This window comes from Epinephelus lanceolatus, chromosome 3 (genome assembly GCF_041903045.1).
Source record: "Epinephelus lanceolatus isolate andai-2023 chromosome 3, ASM4190304v1, whole genome shotgun sequence".
NCBI classification, from domain to species: domain Eukaryota; kingdom Metazoa; phylum Chordata; class Actinopteri; order Perciformes; family Serranidae; genus Epinephelus; species Epinephelus lanceolatus.
The window spans coordinates 46435153-46454040 of NC_135736.1; the positions used below are offsets into that span (position 1 = coordinate 46435153).

The 18888-nt window shown below is 37.0% G+C and overlaps 2 protein-coding genes across 3 annotated transcripts in view; one reads left to right on the forward strand and one right to left on the reverse strand.

The window, feature by feature from the left end:
• The window catches only part of hyls1 (HYLS1 centriolar and ciliogenesis associated), a 25566-nt gene extending 22396 nt beyond the window's left edge, over positions 1-3170 (forward strand). For both annotated transcript variants that reach the window (XM_033624350.2, XM_033624349.2), the window contains 6 exons: positions 267-433; positions 520-565; positions 660-714; positions 888-969; positions 1202-1228; positions 2920-3170. In XM_033624350.2, the coding sequence (XP_033480241.1) occupies positions 267-433; positions 520-565; positions 660-714; positions 888-969; positions 1202-1228; positions 2920-3054 (512 nt within the window). In that variant the 3' untranslated portion in view covers positions 3055-3170. The remainder of the gene's footprint in view (positions 1-266; positions 434-519; positions 566-659; positions 715-887; positions 970-1201; positions 1229-2919) is intronic.
• On the reverse strand, positions 3108-16594 carry mrpl4 (mitochondrial ribosomal protein L4). Its single transcript, XM_033624352.2, has 9 exons — positions 16405-16594; positions 15113-15194; positions 14184-14355; positions 12964-13015; positions 11272-11389; positions 10922-11028; positions 10553-10662; positions 10386-10459; positions 3108-3350 (listed from the first exon to the last, which is right to left on the reverse strand). Exons 1-9 carry the CDS (start codon positions 16450-16452, stop codon positions 3205-3207), a joined length of 909 nt encoding a protein of 302 aa, XP_033480243.2. The 5' UTR covers positions 16453-16594; the 3' UTR covers positions 3108-3204.
• Between the last annotated feature and the right edge of the window lie 2294 nt (positions 16595-18888).

Genomic DNA, 18888 nt, shown 5'->3' on the forward strand with positions numbered 1-18888 from the left:
ACCAAGAATAGTCTTCTAAGATCAGTAATCAAGATTTAAAAGAAAACAAAAGTAATGCTCATTTGCAGTCAGTATTATCCATTACAATGGTGTGAGACTAATTATTAGAGGCAGCTACTGACTGAAAGTGTACTGGTCTGAATTGAAAAACTGTTTTCCAGACTGGATAAGTTTTGTTCTCTGGTAATTGTGATGCTAAGGGAAGTTAAAACAAAGCCAGTAAAATCCAGATAATCTCATTGAATGTTCTGAATGTTTCTCTGCAGCCACAGCGAGCTGTCTGGAGGAGCGCCTGGCAGATCTTCATTTATCCTCGACGGCTCAACGCGACTTTGAGACGGAGAACGAAGACGTCACCAGTCAGAGTGACACTCAGAGTTCAGAGACAGAGGGGGTTTCCTTCAGTGCCTTTGAATCCTACATGAGAGGCATGGTGGGTAATGCAGTCCCTCAGAGTGTTTCCACTGTTTGTGTCTGATGAAATGTCTTCTAAAAATCCATTTATTTTACTCTGGACAGACGCGAGCTCAAAGTGACGGAGACCTCAGACCCAAACCCAAATCCTGTAAGTCAACAGAAACCCACTTAAACTTTTGATATCATTAGTTTAATGACACTAAACTGTTTTTTAATCCATCAAATTTTGTTCCATGTTTCAGTCATCCGACCAGTGATGAGTCAGCAAACCATTAAGAAGACGGACCCAGTGGCCAAGTAAGTTCTAAACATGAAAATGGTACCTGGATAAAATAACTTACTTAACTTACTTACTTTGTTTTCCCCCTCGGCATAAATGGATGTTTTGTGGGCGTTCCCATGAATACCTACTGTATCCATTAGATTCATGTTGGACTGATGGTTGGCTCCTGTTTTTCTCGTCTCTGCAGGTATTTCCAGTATAAGCAGCTTTGGGAAATGTTTAAACTTCCAGGAGAGAAGGACAGGAGAGCTCTGCGCTTGGAGATTAAGGTATGAAACATAGCTTCAATGGAGATTTAAAAAAAAGTACTTAAAGTGTATTAATATTTACTCTGTCTGCTCCAACAGTGTCAGGTACATTAACTCCCCACACACGTTTCAGTTTTGTGACTCCTGGTTAGAGGAGGCATGTACATATTGTACCTCTTACTGAACACACAGGAACTGAATACTTCCATGTTTTGTATGTTTCGCTTGAAACCACTTTTGCTTTACTTTTCAGGAACGACTTGCATACCAACCTCCTCCAGTAAGTATTCTCCCAAATATTCACCATACAGCTGAACTTAGCAGCGTGTTCTGTGCTAAAATATATTTTATCTGTTTAAATCACAAGTTAGAGGTATGTGTGAGGAGGGTGGAGATGGTGTGGAGGAGTGCAATTGTAGTGTGACCATTTATGGAGTTATTTACTGTTCCTTACAGCATGGTTGCTCAGCAGTGAAGCGTTAAACCCCAAAAATATCCGTAATGTATTTTTAATGTACCCATAAAACCAGTAGAATAAGTGCATGTACTGTACAAGAGTGCAGATCAGAAGACTTTGTTCTTATTATTGGACTTACCTTTGTAAAGAAAAACGACATCTTCCACCCTTTATTGTGGATAGAAAGCCAGTTTGTGTACTTGGATTCTAGATGCCATATTTGACTGTCAAAAACTGAGCTTTTCCAAAAACTTGACTTGAAAAATGTTGATGAAATGCGACTAATGTACCCTACTTCTGTGCATTATCCTACTTTTAATCACCTAAAAGGGACAGTTAGGATCTTTTGAAGCAGGGTTGTATGAGGTGCTTACCATAGTCAGTGTATTACATAGTGTAGATGTCAGTTGGCATGCCCCACTTTGGAGGAGCGGGCAGGAGTACCACCACGAAAGCCAAGCAATGTTCTGCTGTAGACAGGAGCAGCAGCAAAAGGTTTAGTTAGTATTAGTTTAGGCGTGTAAGTATATTTCAGTTATTTTCACTGCTTTACCTTGGCATCAGACAGTGATTTCCGACAGGGGACTGAAGCAGTTGTATTGCTCTCTTCACAGCCACCAGACTCCATTGAGAAGAACAGCAATTTAACATTGCTGAACACAGAGGCTGCTGGTCTACCACTGCCTCCATTAGTTATTTTGTTTGTGTTATTGTGTGACTTTGGCGTTTGAAAGGGTTAGTTTAAAGTCACCAAAGTCACACGGAAGCACAAACTAACTAACTTTTCGAAGCAGCGGTAGACCAGCAGCTCTTGTGATCGGTGAGCTAAAATGACTGTCTTTTTCAATGGAGTCTGGTAGCAAGAGCATAGAAAGGGAACTGAAGCTGGTAACGGCTTCCCCGTCGGAAAGTACTGTCTGACGGAAAGGTAAAGGGGTGAAAATATTCTAAATATGTATTGACACTTAGACTGATATTGATTTTTGTAGGCCTCTAAAATACATTTTGTCGCTGACCCTATCCACTGTACATTGCTTAATGTGTGGTGGAACTCCTGTCTGCTTCTCCAGACTGGGAGCATGCCAACCGCCATCTACTGAGGGTAATACACTGACTATGGATAAATACTTAATACAACCCCACTTGAAAAAATCCGAATTCTCTTTTTAATGTGTAGCGATGGAACTGATCATGACAGGAATTGTTATTGACAAATCTTTGTAAGAACTGCACCAACATAAACAGTGATTTGACCAAGAGTCTTAATTCTGCAGCCCAAGAATTACCAATTTAATTTTTTTTATGAAAGATATGTCAGTGACACATATATGGTTTGATCAGCTGTACTGAAACACAAATCAAGTGTTTCTAAACAGCTTTACAAGACAGAAATGTCTCTGTCATAATCGTCCCTCCCTCCCTAGACAGGACTTAGTAGAAAGGAAGATAACTTTTCAAAATGGATCCACATTAGTGTTAAAGTAGATTAAGCCTTGTTTTTTTATATGTTGCAGCCCAAACCTCGGAGGGTTTACGTGCCGAACACCTACATCGTGCCAACAGAGAAGAAGCGCTCGGCCCTGCGCTGGGAGATCAGGAACGATTTAGCCAACGGTGTCCTTCCACACAAATTCAGTTATCGATTTTAGGCCTTTTGCTCCCCACATGCCTTTTTAGATACTTTTAATATAAAGATGCATTGTTTTTTATATCATTGACTTTATTTATTGAATTTTCTTGTCAAACATAATAAACACATAAAGAACAGATCGCAGTCAGTGAATATATTACAGATCATTCTATGGTAAGTCGGAGTAGGGCAGTTTAAATGGGTACAGAGGTGTGTAGCGCTGGTCATGCCAAAGCAGCTTGTCTTCCAGAAACTTGATCGTCTCTAGGGTGAGGAGGACTGTTTCGTGTTTCAGCATGCTGTGGACGTTCAGACCTGAGAGAGAAAAAGACAGAAACACCTGCTATTGACAGATTCTTTTCACCTCTATACAAGGTAAAAGTCATAAAACATAAAAAGAAGTATTTTTTGACTTTTAAAAAAAGTAATTTGTTACATGATAGTGCAATACTTCATTCTCTCACTGTTCTGAGAGACTGATGAAACTGCAAGCTAAACATAATGAAGGTGCATCGTTAAAGTGATGCTTGGAGTTCCACTACTACATGCCTGCCATGGTTGGCTTGTAAGCAAAATTATCATTCAGACATAAATTAATACAGAATTAAACAGATCCAATGACACAAAGAGTTAATCCCAAAATTATTAACGCATATTTTTCCTGTGATCTGTAGCGTCAATTTAGGTCAGAAGTTCCCCAAGTGGAGAGTCATGGGTCCATTCTGAATGGACCGCAAGTGACTCGCAAATGTCTCAAGTTTGTGAAAAACATTCTTTTATGTGCAGCGAATTTCTGGTGTATAGCTTTAATCCTGAAGTGCCATTTCCTGCTGTAGATTAACTAACTATCAGACAGCTACTTGACAGAGGCAGCAAACTACCTTGATGACATGGCCAAACACAATTATGATGCTGAATATATTAAACTCTGTGGGCCTTAAATTAACGACAAAGGAGGAACCTGGATGCCGTGGCTGCTGGACCAGTTGGGAACCACAGATCTAAATTGTTTTGGTATGAGTTGCTGAGTGTTGGAGGCACTGGTCATAGAGATGTCGGCCTTGTCTCCAATATAATGGAACTACTTGGCACTCGGCTTGTGGAGCTCAGAGTGCCAAAATAATACATTTGAAAAACTCAACACCAATGTCTCTTTCCAGAAATCATGACATGGTTACGCAAGATAATCCACAGACCTTGTTGTGAGCAGTTTCATGTGGGACCTGTTTTCTTTCTGCCAAACTACACCCCTAACTGAATCACTGCAGAAGGAAGCGTGCTTTTACTGAGGTAATGTTAATGTTTATATCTCACACTGTCATGAGCATGAGGCCCTTGACCATGAGTAGATGCACTCTTCCTTCTGTGTGGTGATGTGCTTGGTGGGTGTAATTCAGCAGAGACAAAATAGGTCCCACATTAAACTGCTCTCTGGAGAGAAGGCAGACATCTCTACAGCTGATATCTCCAACATTCTGCACCTCACACAAAAACAAATCAAGATCGATTAAGAGCTCTAGCGATAACAGGAAGATATACTGGATTTTTGGTTGAGTGGTCCCTTTTAAATAATGTCCCAGTTGTGTATTTCTTCCCATCAAGAAATCTGAAGTCTTCCAAGGTATGGCACCAGGACAGTGACGGTAAATTCTAGCATTGAAAAAGAACTGCATTGAAAGGAGACCTGAAATGTTTTTTGGTGAACAAATTATTTGCATTTTAGCCTTTACCCACATATAGGGCATGAATATACTAATATATTGCTCCGGGAGCAGATACACTGTATACAGGAGGTTTTAGAGGTGATATGATGAGATAATAAATCAGTTTGCTGTTAAATCAATATGTAGACACAGGCCTTTGTGTTTTTCGATGACATGACAGTTTTTGGTTCGAGTGTCAGGGGCAACAAGACCGTGAGTTGCACATTATTTGCATACTGAGCAGAGAAAGTTGTAAGAGTATGTCAAATCTGTTTCTCACTGCTGTTGTTTTTCACATAGAACCAGCCGTCTACTGCAACAAGCACAAATGTCAGCTATCACAGCCGACAGTAGTCTGGTTGTCCTTCACACCTCTCCTCTCCGTGCCAAAATAAGTGACATGAAGAAAAACCCCAAAGATTGTCATTGAAAAACACACAAGAATGCAAAAAATAGAATAAAATAATTTTTCAGTGCCAATTAGGGCTGCACGATTTTTTTAACTGTCTCTGCAAGGTCCACTTGGGTGATAAACACAGTTTACAAGAGAGGAATATTGCACTCAGGGATTTTTTGAGTGTCAGTTGTAGTTGAAGAGTGTCAGAAGAAAACTGCACTTTAAAATGTTACTATCATTTTATTTTTATTGGTACTTTTTGTGTTTGTTTCAGTATGTTCAATAAAAGAATGTTGGAAATAATGTTTTATTTGTTTTTAAATGAACAAGCAATTTGTTGTATTTTAGCATTCTACTGAAAGAATCATAGAGGCTATCACATATTTTCCTCATATCGTGCAGCCCGAATGCCAATATTCACATTTTCAGTTCAGGTCTTGTCTTCAATACCAAAGTTTACTGTCACTGTCCTGACTCCACAGTGCTAACCACAGACTCTATAATAAAGATGGACAACATGATAGCGCCCCTAAAGCCAAAACAACTCCATCACTCCCTGGTGGCTGGCTGCAGAACCCCCACGTCAGCAGATGGGACATGGGCCAAACTAACGGATTGTTACACATCAATAAATTTTTCCCAAATATGTTGTGGTTTTTTTTAACATTTAAGTAGTTCTTACCAGCCTGATGTATGTTCACAGTGTGTGTCAAAGAAATGTGTTTAAAAAAAAAGTCATACTTAAATGTCATAAATTGTGATAAAAAGTCATAATATAGCTTGTCATAAAAATGTGCTCAAAAAAGTCATAGTGTAGTATGTCGTCAAGATGTGCTCAAAAAAGTCATAGTATAGTATGTGGTCAAAATGTGCTCAAAAAAGTCATAGTATAGTATGTGGTCAAAATGTGCAAAAAAAAAAAAAGGTCAGTATAGTATGTTGTCACAATGTGCAAAAAAAAGTCATAGTGTAGTATGTCGTCAAGATGTGCTCAAAAAAGTCATAGTGTAGTATGTCGTCAAGATGTGCTCAAAAAAGTCATAGTATAGTATGTGGTCAAAATGTGCTCAAAAAAGTCATAGTATAGTATGTCGTCAAAATGTGCTCAAAAAAGTCATAGTATAGTATGTGGTCAAAATGTGCAAAAAAAAAAAAAGGTCAGTATAGTATGTTGTCACAATGTGCAAAAAAAAGTCATAGTATAGTATGTCGTCAAAATGTGCTCAAAAAGGTCATTGTGTAGTATGTTGTCAAAATGTGTAAAAAAAAAAAACATAGTATAGTATGTCATAAAAATGCTAAAAAAGTCATAGTATAGTATGTGGTCAAATGTGCTCAAAAAAGTCATAGTATAGTATGTTGTCAAAATGTGTAAAAAAAAAAAACATAGTATAGTATGTCATAAAAATGCTAAAAAAGTCATAGTATAGTATGTGGTCAAATGTGCTCAAAAAAGTCATAGTATAGTATGTTGTCAAAATGTGTAAAAAAAAAAAATCATAGTATAGTATGTCATAAAAATGCTAAAAAAGTCATAGTATAGTATGTGGTCAAAATGTGCTCAAAAAAGTCATAGTATAGTATGTCGTCAAAATTTGCAAAAAAAAGTCATAGTATAGTATGTTGTCAAAATTTGCAAAAAAAATTCATAGTATAGTATGTCATAAAAATGCTAAAAAAAAGTCATAGTATAGTATGTTGTCACAATGTGCAAAAAAAGTCATAGTATAGTATGTGGTCAAAATGTGCTCAAAAAAGTCATAGTATAGTATGTTGTCAAAATGTGTAAAAAAAAAAAACATAGTATAGTATGTCATAAAAATGCTAAAAAAGTCATAGTATAGTATGTTGTCACAATGTGCAAAAAAAGTCATAGTATAGTATGTGGTCAAAATGTGCTCAAAAAAGTCATAGTATAGTATGTTGTCAAAATGTGTAAAAAAAAAAAATCATAGTATAGTATGTCATAAAAATGCTAAAAAAGTCATAGTATAGTATGTCGTCAAAATGTGCTCAAAAAAGTCATAGTATAGTATGTTGTCAAAATGTGCTCAAAAAAGTCATAGTATAGTATGTCGTCAAAATTTGCAAAAAAAAGTCATAGTATAGTATGTTGTCAAAATGTGTAAAAAAAAAAAATCATAGTATAGTATGTCATAAAAATGCTAAAAAAGTCATAGTATAGTATGTCGTCAAAATGTGCTCAAACAGTCATAGTATAGTATGTCGTCAAAATTTGCAAAAAAAAGTCATAGTATAGTATGTCGTCAAAATGTGCTCAAAAAGTCAAAGTATAGTATGTCGTCAAAATTTGCAAAAAGTCATAGTATAGTATGTGGTCAAAATGTGCTCAAAAAAGTCATAGTATAGTATGTCGTCAAAATTTGCAAAAAAAAGTCATGGTATAGTATGTTGTCAAAATGTGTAAAAAAAAAAATCATAGTATAGTATGTCATAAAAATGTGCTCAAAAAAATCATAGTATAGTATGTCATAAAAATGTGCTCAAAAAAGTCATAGTATAGTATGTCGTCAAAATGTGCTCAAAAAAGTCATAGTATAGTATGTCGTCAAAATTTGCAAAAAAAAGTCATAGTATAGTATGTCGTCAAAATGTGCTTAAAAAGTCAAAGTATAGTATGTCGTCAAAATTTGCAAAAAGTCATAGTATAGTATGTCGTCAAAATTTGCAAAAAAAAAGTCATAGTATAGTATGTCGTCAAAATTTGCAAAAAAAAGTCATAGTATAGTATGTCGTCAAAATGTGCTTAAAAAGTCAAAGTATAGTATGTCGTCAAAATTTGCAAAAAGTCATAGTATAGTATGTGGTCAAAATGTGCTCAAAAAGTCATAGTATAGTATGTGGTCAAAATTTGCAAAAAAAAAAGTCATAGTATAGTATGTGGTCAAAATGTGCTCAAAAAAGTCATAGTATAGTATGTTGTCAAAATGTGTAAAAAAAAAAAATCATAGTATAGTATGTCATAAAAATGCTAAAAAAGTCATAGTATAGTATGTCGTCAAAATGTGCTCAAACAGTCATAGTATAGTATGTCGTCAAAATTTGCAAAAAAAAGTCATAGTATAGTATGTCGTCAAAATGTGCTCAAAAAGTCAAAGTATAGTATGTCGTCAAAATTTGCAAAAAGTCATAGTATAGTATGTGGTCAAAATGTGCTCAAAAAAGTCATAGTATAGTATGTCATCAAAATTTGCAAAAAAAACGTCATAGTATAGTATGTTGTCAAAATGTGTAAAAAAAACATAGTATAGTATGTCATAAAAATGTGCTCAAAAAAATCATAGTATAGTATGTCATAAAAATGTGCTCAAAAAAGTCATAGTATAGTATGTCGTCAAAATGTGCTCAAAAAAGTCATAGTATAGTATGTCGTCAAAATTTGCAAAAAAAAGTCATAGTATAGTATGTCGTCAAAATGTGCTTAAAAAGTCAAAGTATAGTATGTCGTCAAAATTTGCAAAAAGTCATAGTATAGTATGTCGTCAAAATTTGCAAAAAAAAAGTCATAGTATAGTATGTCGTCAAAATTTGCAAAAAAAAGTCATAATATAGTATGTCGTCAAAATGTGCTTAAAAAGTCAAAGTATAGTATGTCGTCAAAATTTGCAAAAAGTCATAGTATAGTATGTGGTCAAAATGTGCTCAAAAAGTCATAGTATAGTATGTGGTCAAAATTTGCAAAAAAAAAAGTCATAGTATAGTATGTGGTCAAAATGTGCTCAAAAAGTCATAGTATAGTATGTTGTCAAAATTTGCAAAAAAAGTCATAGTATAGTATGTCGTCAAAATTTGCAAAAAAAAGTCATAGTATAGTATGTGGTCAAAATGTGCTCAGAAAGTCATAGTATAGTATGTGGTCAAAATGTGCTCAGAAAGTCATAGTATAGTATGTCATCAAAATTTGCAAAAAGTCATAGTATAGTATGTCGTCAAAATTTGCAAAAAGTCATAGTATAGTATGTGGTCAAAATGTGCTCAGAAAGTCATAGTATAGTATGTCATCAAAATTTGCAAAAAGTCATAGTATAGTATGTGGTCAAAATGTGCTCAGAAAGTCATAGTATAGTATGTCGTCAAAATTTGCAAAAAGTCATAGTATAGTATGTGGTCAAAATGTGCTCAGAAAGTCATAGTATAGTATGTCGTCAAAATTTGCAAAAAGTCATAGTATAGTATGTGGTCAAAATGTGCTCAGAAAGTCATAGTATAGTATGTCATCAAAATTTGCAAAAAGTCATAGTATAGTATGTGGTCAAAATGTGCTCAGAAAGTCATAGTATAGTATGTCGTCAAAATTTGCAAAAAGTCATAGTATAGTATGTGGTCAAAATTTGCAAAAAGTCATAGTATAGTATGTGGTCAAAATGTGCTCAGAAAGTCATAGTATAGTATGTGGTCAAAATGTGCTCAGAAAGTCATAGTATAGTATGTCATCAAAATTTGCAAAAAGTCATAGTATAGTATGTCGTCAAAATTTGCAAAAAGTCATAGTATAGTATGTGGTCAAAATGTGCTCAGAAAGTCATAGTATAGTATGTGGTCAAAATGTGCTCAGAAAGTCATAGTATAGTATGTCATCAAAATTTGCAAAAAGTCATAGTATAGTATGTCGTCAAAATTTGCAAAAAGTCATAGTATAGTATGTCGTCAAAATTTGCAAAAAGTCATAGTATAGTATGTCGTCAAAATTTGCAAAAAAAGTCATAGTATAGTATGTGGTCAAAATGTGCTCAGAAAGTCAAAGTATAGTATGTCGTCAAAATGTGCAAAAAAAAGTCATAGTATAGCATGTCGTCAAAATTTGCAAAAAAAAGTCATAGTATAGTATGTCGTCAAAATTTGCAAAAAAAGTCATAGTATAGTACAGTATAGTGTTCTGTTTTGTTCGCCATCACTGCTTGGGTTTGGTCGGACAGTTGAATGGGAGGGAAGCCAAATACAGCAGAGACCAGTGCTGCAGACTCTGACTCCAAATGACGTCACTAACACAACATGGCAGTGGACGTATCCAGGATATTCTGGCATTATTTTTGTACAGTGGGAGAAAGTGAAGACATGTCATCCAGCCTCATTATACAGGCTATGGTGCTAACACACAAAAAAAATTCCACCGTCTATTGGTCGACATTTCCACTAATTAAACCTGACATAACGACAGTCAGACTGTCAGCCCACAGAAGTGAGTGCAACAGAGCTTTATGACAACAACAAAAGTGAGCGCTAACTTACCGATGGCTGGAATAATGTTCACCGTCTTCAAATTCGCTGTTGCATGAAGGATGTTTTCAGGAAACTCTTCACCTCTGAAAGCAACAAGAACAACGTCAGCACTGAGCAAACCACAGAAGTAAAGTTTTAACAGGGAGTCATACAGGAGCCATGTTGATGATACTCACACATCGACTATTAACACCGACTCTCCCCAGTGTTTGTGTCCGATGAGGTCCAGCAGGTACTGAGGGTCGGGTGTGGGGATGTTCAGAGAGTCTACAATGTGGAGGTAGTCCTGCAAAAACACACAATATTCAGTTCAACATGGGGTCGACACTGAGAGCCCAAAGTATTAAAAATTATTAACTATTATTACAACTTTTCTTCTTCAAAAGTTGATGGTTTCCTTTTCCATACTGGAAAAAGGAAATGAACTCAAAGCACTGGAAATACACGTTAATGCTATTTCAAACACTGACATAATACTTGACAACACTTCTTTGCTCTCACTATTGTGTCAACTAAGTTAATCAGTTTAAACAGGTTTCAGTTACCTGCGCCAGCTTGGAGCTCAGAGCCACTTTGAGTCCCTGCACTCGAATCTTCATGGGTAACATGTAGTAGTAACTGGTCGGCCCTCTGGGTCCATTAGACACCCCACCTGAGAGAAACACATCACCTGTTATCAGACTGATTTACAACCTGAGAATCAAACGGCTCAAGTAAGGAAAACGCGTCTGTCTCTAATGACAATCCTGCTGAGGCGAAAGCTTCACACAACAGATTCATCAGACTTTTGTTGCCTCCAGGTAAGTGCTTGGAGGTACATCACTGTGTACACTGTATTATATAAGGTAAATAAAACACACACAATACAAGGAGCAGATGAATAAAGCACAGTCACCTCCTCTCCATAACGGTGATCGGATGCTTCCATGACGAGCTCTCCCGCTTCCTTTCTGATTCCATGGTTTCCTGCCTCCACCTCTGACCTCCGCCCTGGTCTTTGTGTTGGCGTGGCTCTGACAGATCAAAACAGCTGTTAGTTACTGTGAAGATTTGCTTTTGTTGTCCAAATCTAACAGTAGGATGAAGCCCTCTGAGTATTGTTTTAAGATACTGTGCAGAGAGAGCGTCTGTTCTGCAGCTGTCCTGAGAAAGCAGGGAAAAGAGACAAGAAACTGGAGAGTCCCCACAAGAGCTGCTGTACTCTGAAGTATTGATCAACACCACAGTCCAGTTTTCCATGCAATTCATTATATTCTTACTTTGTTGTTTTTAAATGTGCTCTATAAATAAATCTGACTTGACGTGACTTTGAGAAATGAAAATGAAATGTGTGTTTTGGGTGGAGTTAAACAAACATTCTATTAAAATTGGAACTTGAAACCTATTTTGAAGTCTTTGTGCAAAAAGTTGCCCTTTTGAAAATAAAATAAAGATGAGATTCTCCATCCAGTTGCATTTTTTTCCCAATGCCATAGATAAGTGAATATTCACGGTATAATAACCATACATTTTCATACCAGGGTACACCTTGAAACTGGTATACGGCTGCAGCCCTGCTGTTGATAGAGGGACGGTTTCAGCAAATATGATAAAAACTTATTTGCATAAAAAGTTAACGACTGTAGCTTTAATGTACGACCACCAGTATAAATATGCACCAGTAACATCTCTGTCTAACAAAGGTGATTAGTAAGGTCAAATGCAGCTAACGCTAAAAATGCTACAATAATATAAGACAAAGAAGAAGATAAGCATATGTGTCCATCCCTATAAAAAATGCTTTCTTAACTTTTGCATATCTGACAAGCTGTATGCTAATAAAGCATACTGCTGCCGTCCACAGGCAAGACTTATCTATTCACCTTCTATTTTTAAATAAAGTCCAGAAGCATGGAGAAAATTCGGGACTGCTATGCCAATAGGCAGAAACCGATAAAGCCAGATCTGACAGCTCCCTCAATAACTGTCGTCCTTCATTTCTGTATTTGTACAGGAAAACAAAATGAGTTGGACTGTTTCCAGTTCTGCACACAGACACAATCCATCTGAATGTTTGCCTATGACTTCTAAAAACTGGCTGGACCACCATGCCCCACTCTCAGCCCTGTTAAAACAACATCATCCCTCCTTCCAGATTTAATTACCCATTTTTCCTCTTAACAGAGGGCTGCAAAGAGAAGTAACGCTTGCCACTTCACTGAAGCTCTAGTTTTTCTTTGCATGAGCTAAAATATTCACACCTTCCCATTTGAAAGTCCAAATCAATAGTTCCTCTCAACAGCACTTCCTCAGCCAGTTTATCAGAGATTTAATTTCCCTCTAGTCTTGAGTGTCCCACAGAAAGCCTACTTGGCAGCCCACTGTCTCAATTCTTAACAAGCTGCACAAGACCTCAAGGAGCAGATCAGGGCGGGCCCTTTGACTGTCTGCCTCTCACAGCTAACAGGGCAGCAGCAGAATCCAAACAAGTGACACTTTTAGGGGGTTTGATCACCTCTATCCACCACAAAGTTTTGTATATCAAGTGGAACATCTCAAAAAACTTAAATCACAGAATCAGAAAAAAATGAGTGAATCTGATACTTACGATTCTTTTAAAGTTTCTCTGCCATGTTTCAACCTCGTGGATAATATCGAGCCTGAGAGGACAGAAAACAAACGACGAATTAATCCAGACTTTGACACAGTGGGCTGCATTAACAGATTTCAGCTGGTGTTTCTCAGATTTAGGTTCACAATCAGCAGACAGCTGCTGAGCTGTATGAAGGCTGCTACAGTGTTCAATCAATCAATCAATCAATTTTCAATCAATTTTATTTATAAAGCCCAATATCACAAATCACAATTTGCCTCACAGGGCTTTACAGCATACGACATCCCTCTGTCCTTATGACCCTCGCAGCGGATAAGGAAAAACTCCCCAAAAAAAACCCCTTTAACGGGGAAAAAAAACGGTAGAAACCTCAGGAAGAGCAACTGAGGAGGGATCCCTCTTCCAGGACGGACAGACGTGCAATAGATGTTGTACCGAACAGATCAGCATAATAAATTAACAGTAATCCGTATGACACAATGAGACAGAGAGAGAGACAGAGAGAGAGACAGAGAGAGAGATGCAGGTAATGACAGTAGGTTACAACAACATTACTGAAAGTAATAATATTATAGTTATAGTTCTGGCTACTGTGGTACAATATGTTGAAAGTATATATTAATATCTGATAGTATACATGTGTGACAATAATCATATGTGTATAATAACAGTAGAAGTATGACTAATGACTAATGATGGCAGCAGCAGCAGGAGGCATCTGGCAGGACCACAGCAGCAGCACAACCACACACGTCACGCTGTCCAGGCACCGCTGTGATATGAGTTAATCTGAGAGACAGTGTTCAGTGTTTGTCCACGGCTCAGTTCTTTTATTAGGAGGTTTTATTAGGCTTGTGCTAATAAAGTTAGCATGTTGTATTTGTGGGGGAAATGTGTCCAGATAAAGACAAGTGTTTGTCTGTGAATGCTGCGAGTTATAGTGAAGCTGATTTGTGTACTTGTGTTTGAAACTGTCTCTATTAAGCCATGTTTAATGTGTGTTTAATGTGTGTTTTGAATCAACTAAACTTTACAGCACTTCACAGAAACCTCCGCCACTGACTAGTGTTTTTGAGGTGTAACTGCAGAGTGACACAGACACACCACAGCACAAGTATAAATGCTCACAACAGTGTAGACTGCAGCGTAGGGTCTGCTGCACAACTATAAATCCTACTTAACGTGAAGGCTTTTAAACATGAGCTCATCTTTACCTGGGAGGCACCGCAAAGACATCCGGATGGAGCTGAGCCAAACCCAAAGGCTCGCTGTCCGTCCTCTCCAGAGTCTCCACCCACGTCTGGACGGGGCTCAAATGAGCTGGAACGACAGCATCGCACTTCCTCAGGAGAGGCAGGGAGCAGTCTGCAGGAGGAGGTGGTCGCTCTGCAGGAGGAGACAATACAGTCAGTGATGGACGTCTTTAAAGTGATGGACACAGGCAGTTTTATTTAAATTAGAAAATCATTATAGAGTTGATGGTTTGTAACGCAGCGGGAACTTTGACAGTACAGGTATTTGATGAGTCAGGAGAGTTTTTTTAGGAGAGTGGATTTTATGTATACAAAATCACAATTTGCCTCAGTGGACTTTACAATCTGTACAGCGTACAACACCCTCGATCTGTAGACCCTCCCTGCAGATAATGTGATGTTAAAATGATCTAAACACTGACTGCAGAGAAAAATCTTCTGGAAAAACACAATATTTGATGTTTAGGATGATCAGTTTAAGAAGAAAAAGATATACTTTATTAATCCCAGAGGGGTAATTCAATTGTTCCACTCTGTTGTCATATACACACAGGTCCGAAATACATACACCTGCCAAACAGGATCTATACATGCATTAAATGGAGAGATGTCAGAGTGACGTGGCTGCCATGGGCAGGCACCCCGAGCAGTTAGATAATCAGTATCTTGCTCAAGGGTGCCTCAGCAGTACCCAGGAGGCGAACTGCCACCTCTCCAGCTGCCAGTCCACGACCAGCGACCCTCCAGTACCCAAGCCAAGTCCCTATGGACTGAGCTACAGCTGCCCCATAGTGAAATACACAGATGTAACTTCAATCACTGCATCAGTGTGACAACAACAGCAACATTCAGCTGACAGGTTTCGACTGAAGCCAAAAATTCTGGCTTACTTAATCTGGTCGGATCCACCAGGTTGGTCGGCAGCAGTAAATTGGGAGGCAGAGCGCTCTCACCAGCGAACGACGAGGCGAACTGAGGAGGAGGAAATTCTGAGTTAGTGGAGCAGCTTGAGCACAAAACATTTCATCACAACACTAAATCATTAAATTGTTGATTACTTTTCTATGTTTTTGAGTGTTGCAGTACTTTTATTTCTTCTTAATATGTTTATTTTATGTTGTATTTTATGATTCTGATAAACTGAGTTGCCGACTGGAAGAAAATTAATCTGAATTTTTTTATTTTAAAGTATGAAAATAAATCTCTTTAAGTGACTCATTTCAAATGTTTCCAGCTTCTCTTTTGTTACAATTTGTTCCTTTTTCTCTGTTTTGCATCATTAGAAATGTAATATTTTAATGATATATGGATGTTACCTTCTGCTCTGCTCTTCCCTACTTTTAGATTTTTTAATAGACTTTTTTTTTCTTTAGCACTAAAAAAGTACTTTCTACTCCTCTACATTAATTGTAAGTAATTACTTTTATTAAAAATGTACATGCAAAAAAATATCTTGTAAAATATGATGCATTGCTTACCTGGAATGTGCTACACATTGATGAATTACAACATTAAATAATAATTATGAATGTTATATTCATAATAACAAGGGATGAAAGAGTGTTATTTTTAATACTTGCAGTACATTTTGCTGACAATGCTTTTATTGCATTTTAATGCAGGACTCTGACTTGTATGAATGAATAATTAACTTTATTTTAAACCAAAAATAATAATAATAATAAAAGTCAGAAAAGGATTGGTAGAAGTAATTTTTTATGTCCCTATCCCTTTCTTACATTTCTTCTTTTAACTCATATTATTTCAACAAATTTCAAAATGTATTTACAGCTAATATACAACTATCCCCAGTCTATTCACCACCCAATTAAATAAATAAAAAATAACCCCACTATTAATTTATTTTTTTACAGAATAAGCACTCCCCTAACACAACGTTTCCTACGAGGCTATACATCTGCCAAAATGATCATTTTTGTATAGTTTTTGATTTACTTGTAATGAAATACCACTGTTAGACTGTGGTATCTGTACTTTAATTTAATTTAATTTTAATTGAATACTTCTTCCACCACTGGATCTCAGACAGGTTTATCATTATTGAACATGCAGGAGTTTAATTCTAAGGTCAGTACCGGAAAACTACAACCTGTTAATTACAAGTTAAACTGCAACATCCTCCATGTTCAGACGGCGGCTGCAGGTTAAACGTTAAACTCACCCTTCTAGCGACTCCTCTGCCACAAACCACCAGAGTACAGCGAAACATGTCGGTTCAGTTTTCTCCCACAGTCACACAAACACTTAATTTCTTCTTACATCGGGTGAAATAAACATTATAAACGGGTTCAAATGCTGTTCGCAGCGTGAAAGGTCGTGCTGGTACTTCCCGTGTGGTGTGTTGGCGCGTGTTGATGACGTAGCGCGGGCACCGTTCTGACACCTAGCGGTTGGAGGTGGAAGTTCTTCAAAAAGCTCAGCTGAGATGCTCAACAGGAGAGATGCAAACTTCAAATACAATGTTTCAGTGGTGGAATATCACTAAGTGTATTTACTCAGGTACTCTACTCTAGTATACATTTCATGTAACATTGATTTGACTTGTACTTTACTTGAGTATTTCCATTTTATGCTACTTTATTAATGTACCACATGTCAGGGTGAAATATTATACTTTGGTACTTGATATTTGATATTTACACAGACCAGCCAAAACATTAAAACCACTGTCTGGTGAAGTGAATAACACTGATCATTTTGTAACAGTGCAATGCTCTTCTGAGAAACTTTGGCTCCTGCCATTCATGTAGATGCCACTTCACACCCGCCCAAACAACGTTGCAGACCAAGAACAGCCTCCTATTGGCAACTGCACCCCCCAGGCAGGACAACGCACCATGCCACACCACAAAAACAGCTCGGGAATGGCCTGGGGGACGTGACTAAGAGCTCAAGGTGTCAACTTGGCCTTGAAATTCCCAAGATCCCAACCCAATCGAACATCCATTGGGCATGCTGGTACCTTACCTCGCAACCCACAGGACTCAAAGAATCCTTCGACAACGCCTTGGTGCCAGACAACACAAGACACCCACAGAGGTCCTGTCTGCATGCCTCAACAGGTCAGACTCCCCACTGTAGATCGGACTTGACTCTGACCTGTCGAGGCCCGGACAAAGAACCTCTGGGGTTCCGGTTTGTCCCACAGATGTTCAATCAAATTGGGATCTGGGGAATTTGAAAGCAGGGTCGATGCCTTGAGCTCTTTGTCATGTTCCATAGGCCATTCCTGAGTAGTTTTTGCAGTGTGGCATGGTGCATTGCCATGCTAAGAGGCTACTGCCATCGGGGGTACTGTTGCAATGAGTGGGGGTACTTGGTCTATAACAATGTTTAGGTGGGTGGACTGTGTAAAGAGGCATCCACATGAACACCAGGACCAAAGGTGTCCCAGCAGAACAATGAAATGATTAATGTTGCTCACTTCACCTGTCAGTGGTTTTAATGTTTTGGCTGATTGGTGTATTTCGAACATGTAAAAAAAAAAAAAAAAAATTATTATTATTATTTAAAAGTAATTGTAAGTGTATACTAACTTTGATTTACACTTTCCAAAAGGAGTGGGAGGAAGTATACACTCATTAAATCCCAAGTGTCAAATTAAAAATCAGCTTATAAATCATGATGTAATATTGTAATCTGCCCTGCATAAAGTAACCTAATTACAACCAGCTGCAACATTAAAGTGATTATTATAATCCAGTATTATAACATATACGATTCAAGTATGTTTTGTACTGTTATTATATTGTGATGTTTATCTTATGGTACTTTTACTTCACATTTTACATAAATCACATTTTGAATGTAGGACTTTTATTTGTAACATAGCTTTAACAACATCATTTACTGAACATCATACACTGTAATATATTACTACTTTTACTGAAGTAGGCTAAAAGATCTCAATATCTCTTCCATCTTTGAACAAAACTAAGTAGCCCACATTTACTCAAGTACTGTATTTAAGTACAAATTTGAGGTACTTTTCACCTTCTACTTCTTTGCCACTTCATTTCAGAGGGAAAGATTGTACTTTTACCTCACTACATTTATCTGACAGCTTAAGTTAGGTCTACTAGTTACTTTACAAATTAACATTTCTGCACACAAAACATACAAAGAGTTTATAAAATATGTTTGGTTAATTAAAAAGCCAAACAATGTATACTAGTACAGCTAATGATTTGTCAAATAATCAGTTTTGTAATAATAATTGTAATTTTTTGACACAAAAAGGCAGAAATATTTCATGTTTGCAGCTTCTCAGATGTGAAGGTTTGCTGCCTTTTTCATTTTGAGAATGTTAATAGTTATAATGTATTAGTAATAATGTTGAGGTTTGCACTCTTGGTTGGACGAAACAAACACTGTGAAGGTGTCACTTTTGGCTCTTTGTCGTTATGATGGTATTTCTAACTATTTTCACCATTTCAAAAAAAACAATCAATCAATTAATGTAGAAAATAATCAGCAGAATAATCCATAATCCACCTCAACCAATAACAACATTACGTTACTTTTACATTAATGTGCGAGGCATAATAATATAATGGTATAGAGCATATAATGTAACAGTCACAGGGGAATTTCTTTATAGCTTTAAGTACCTTTACCTTTAATTCTTAAAGTATATTTTTCCTGA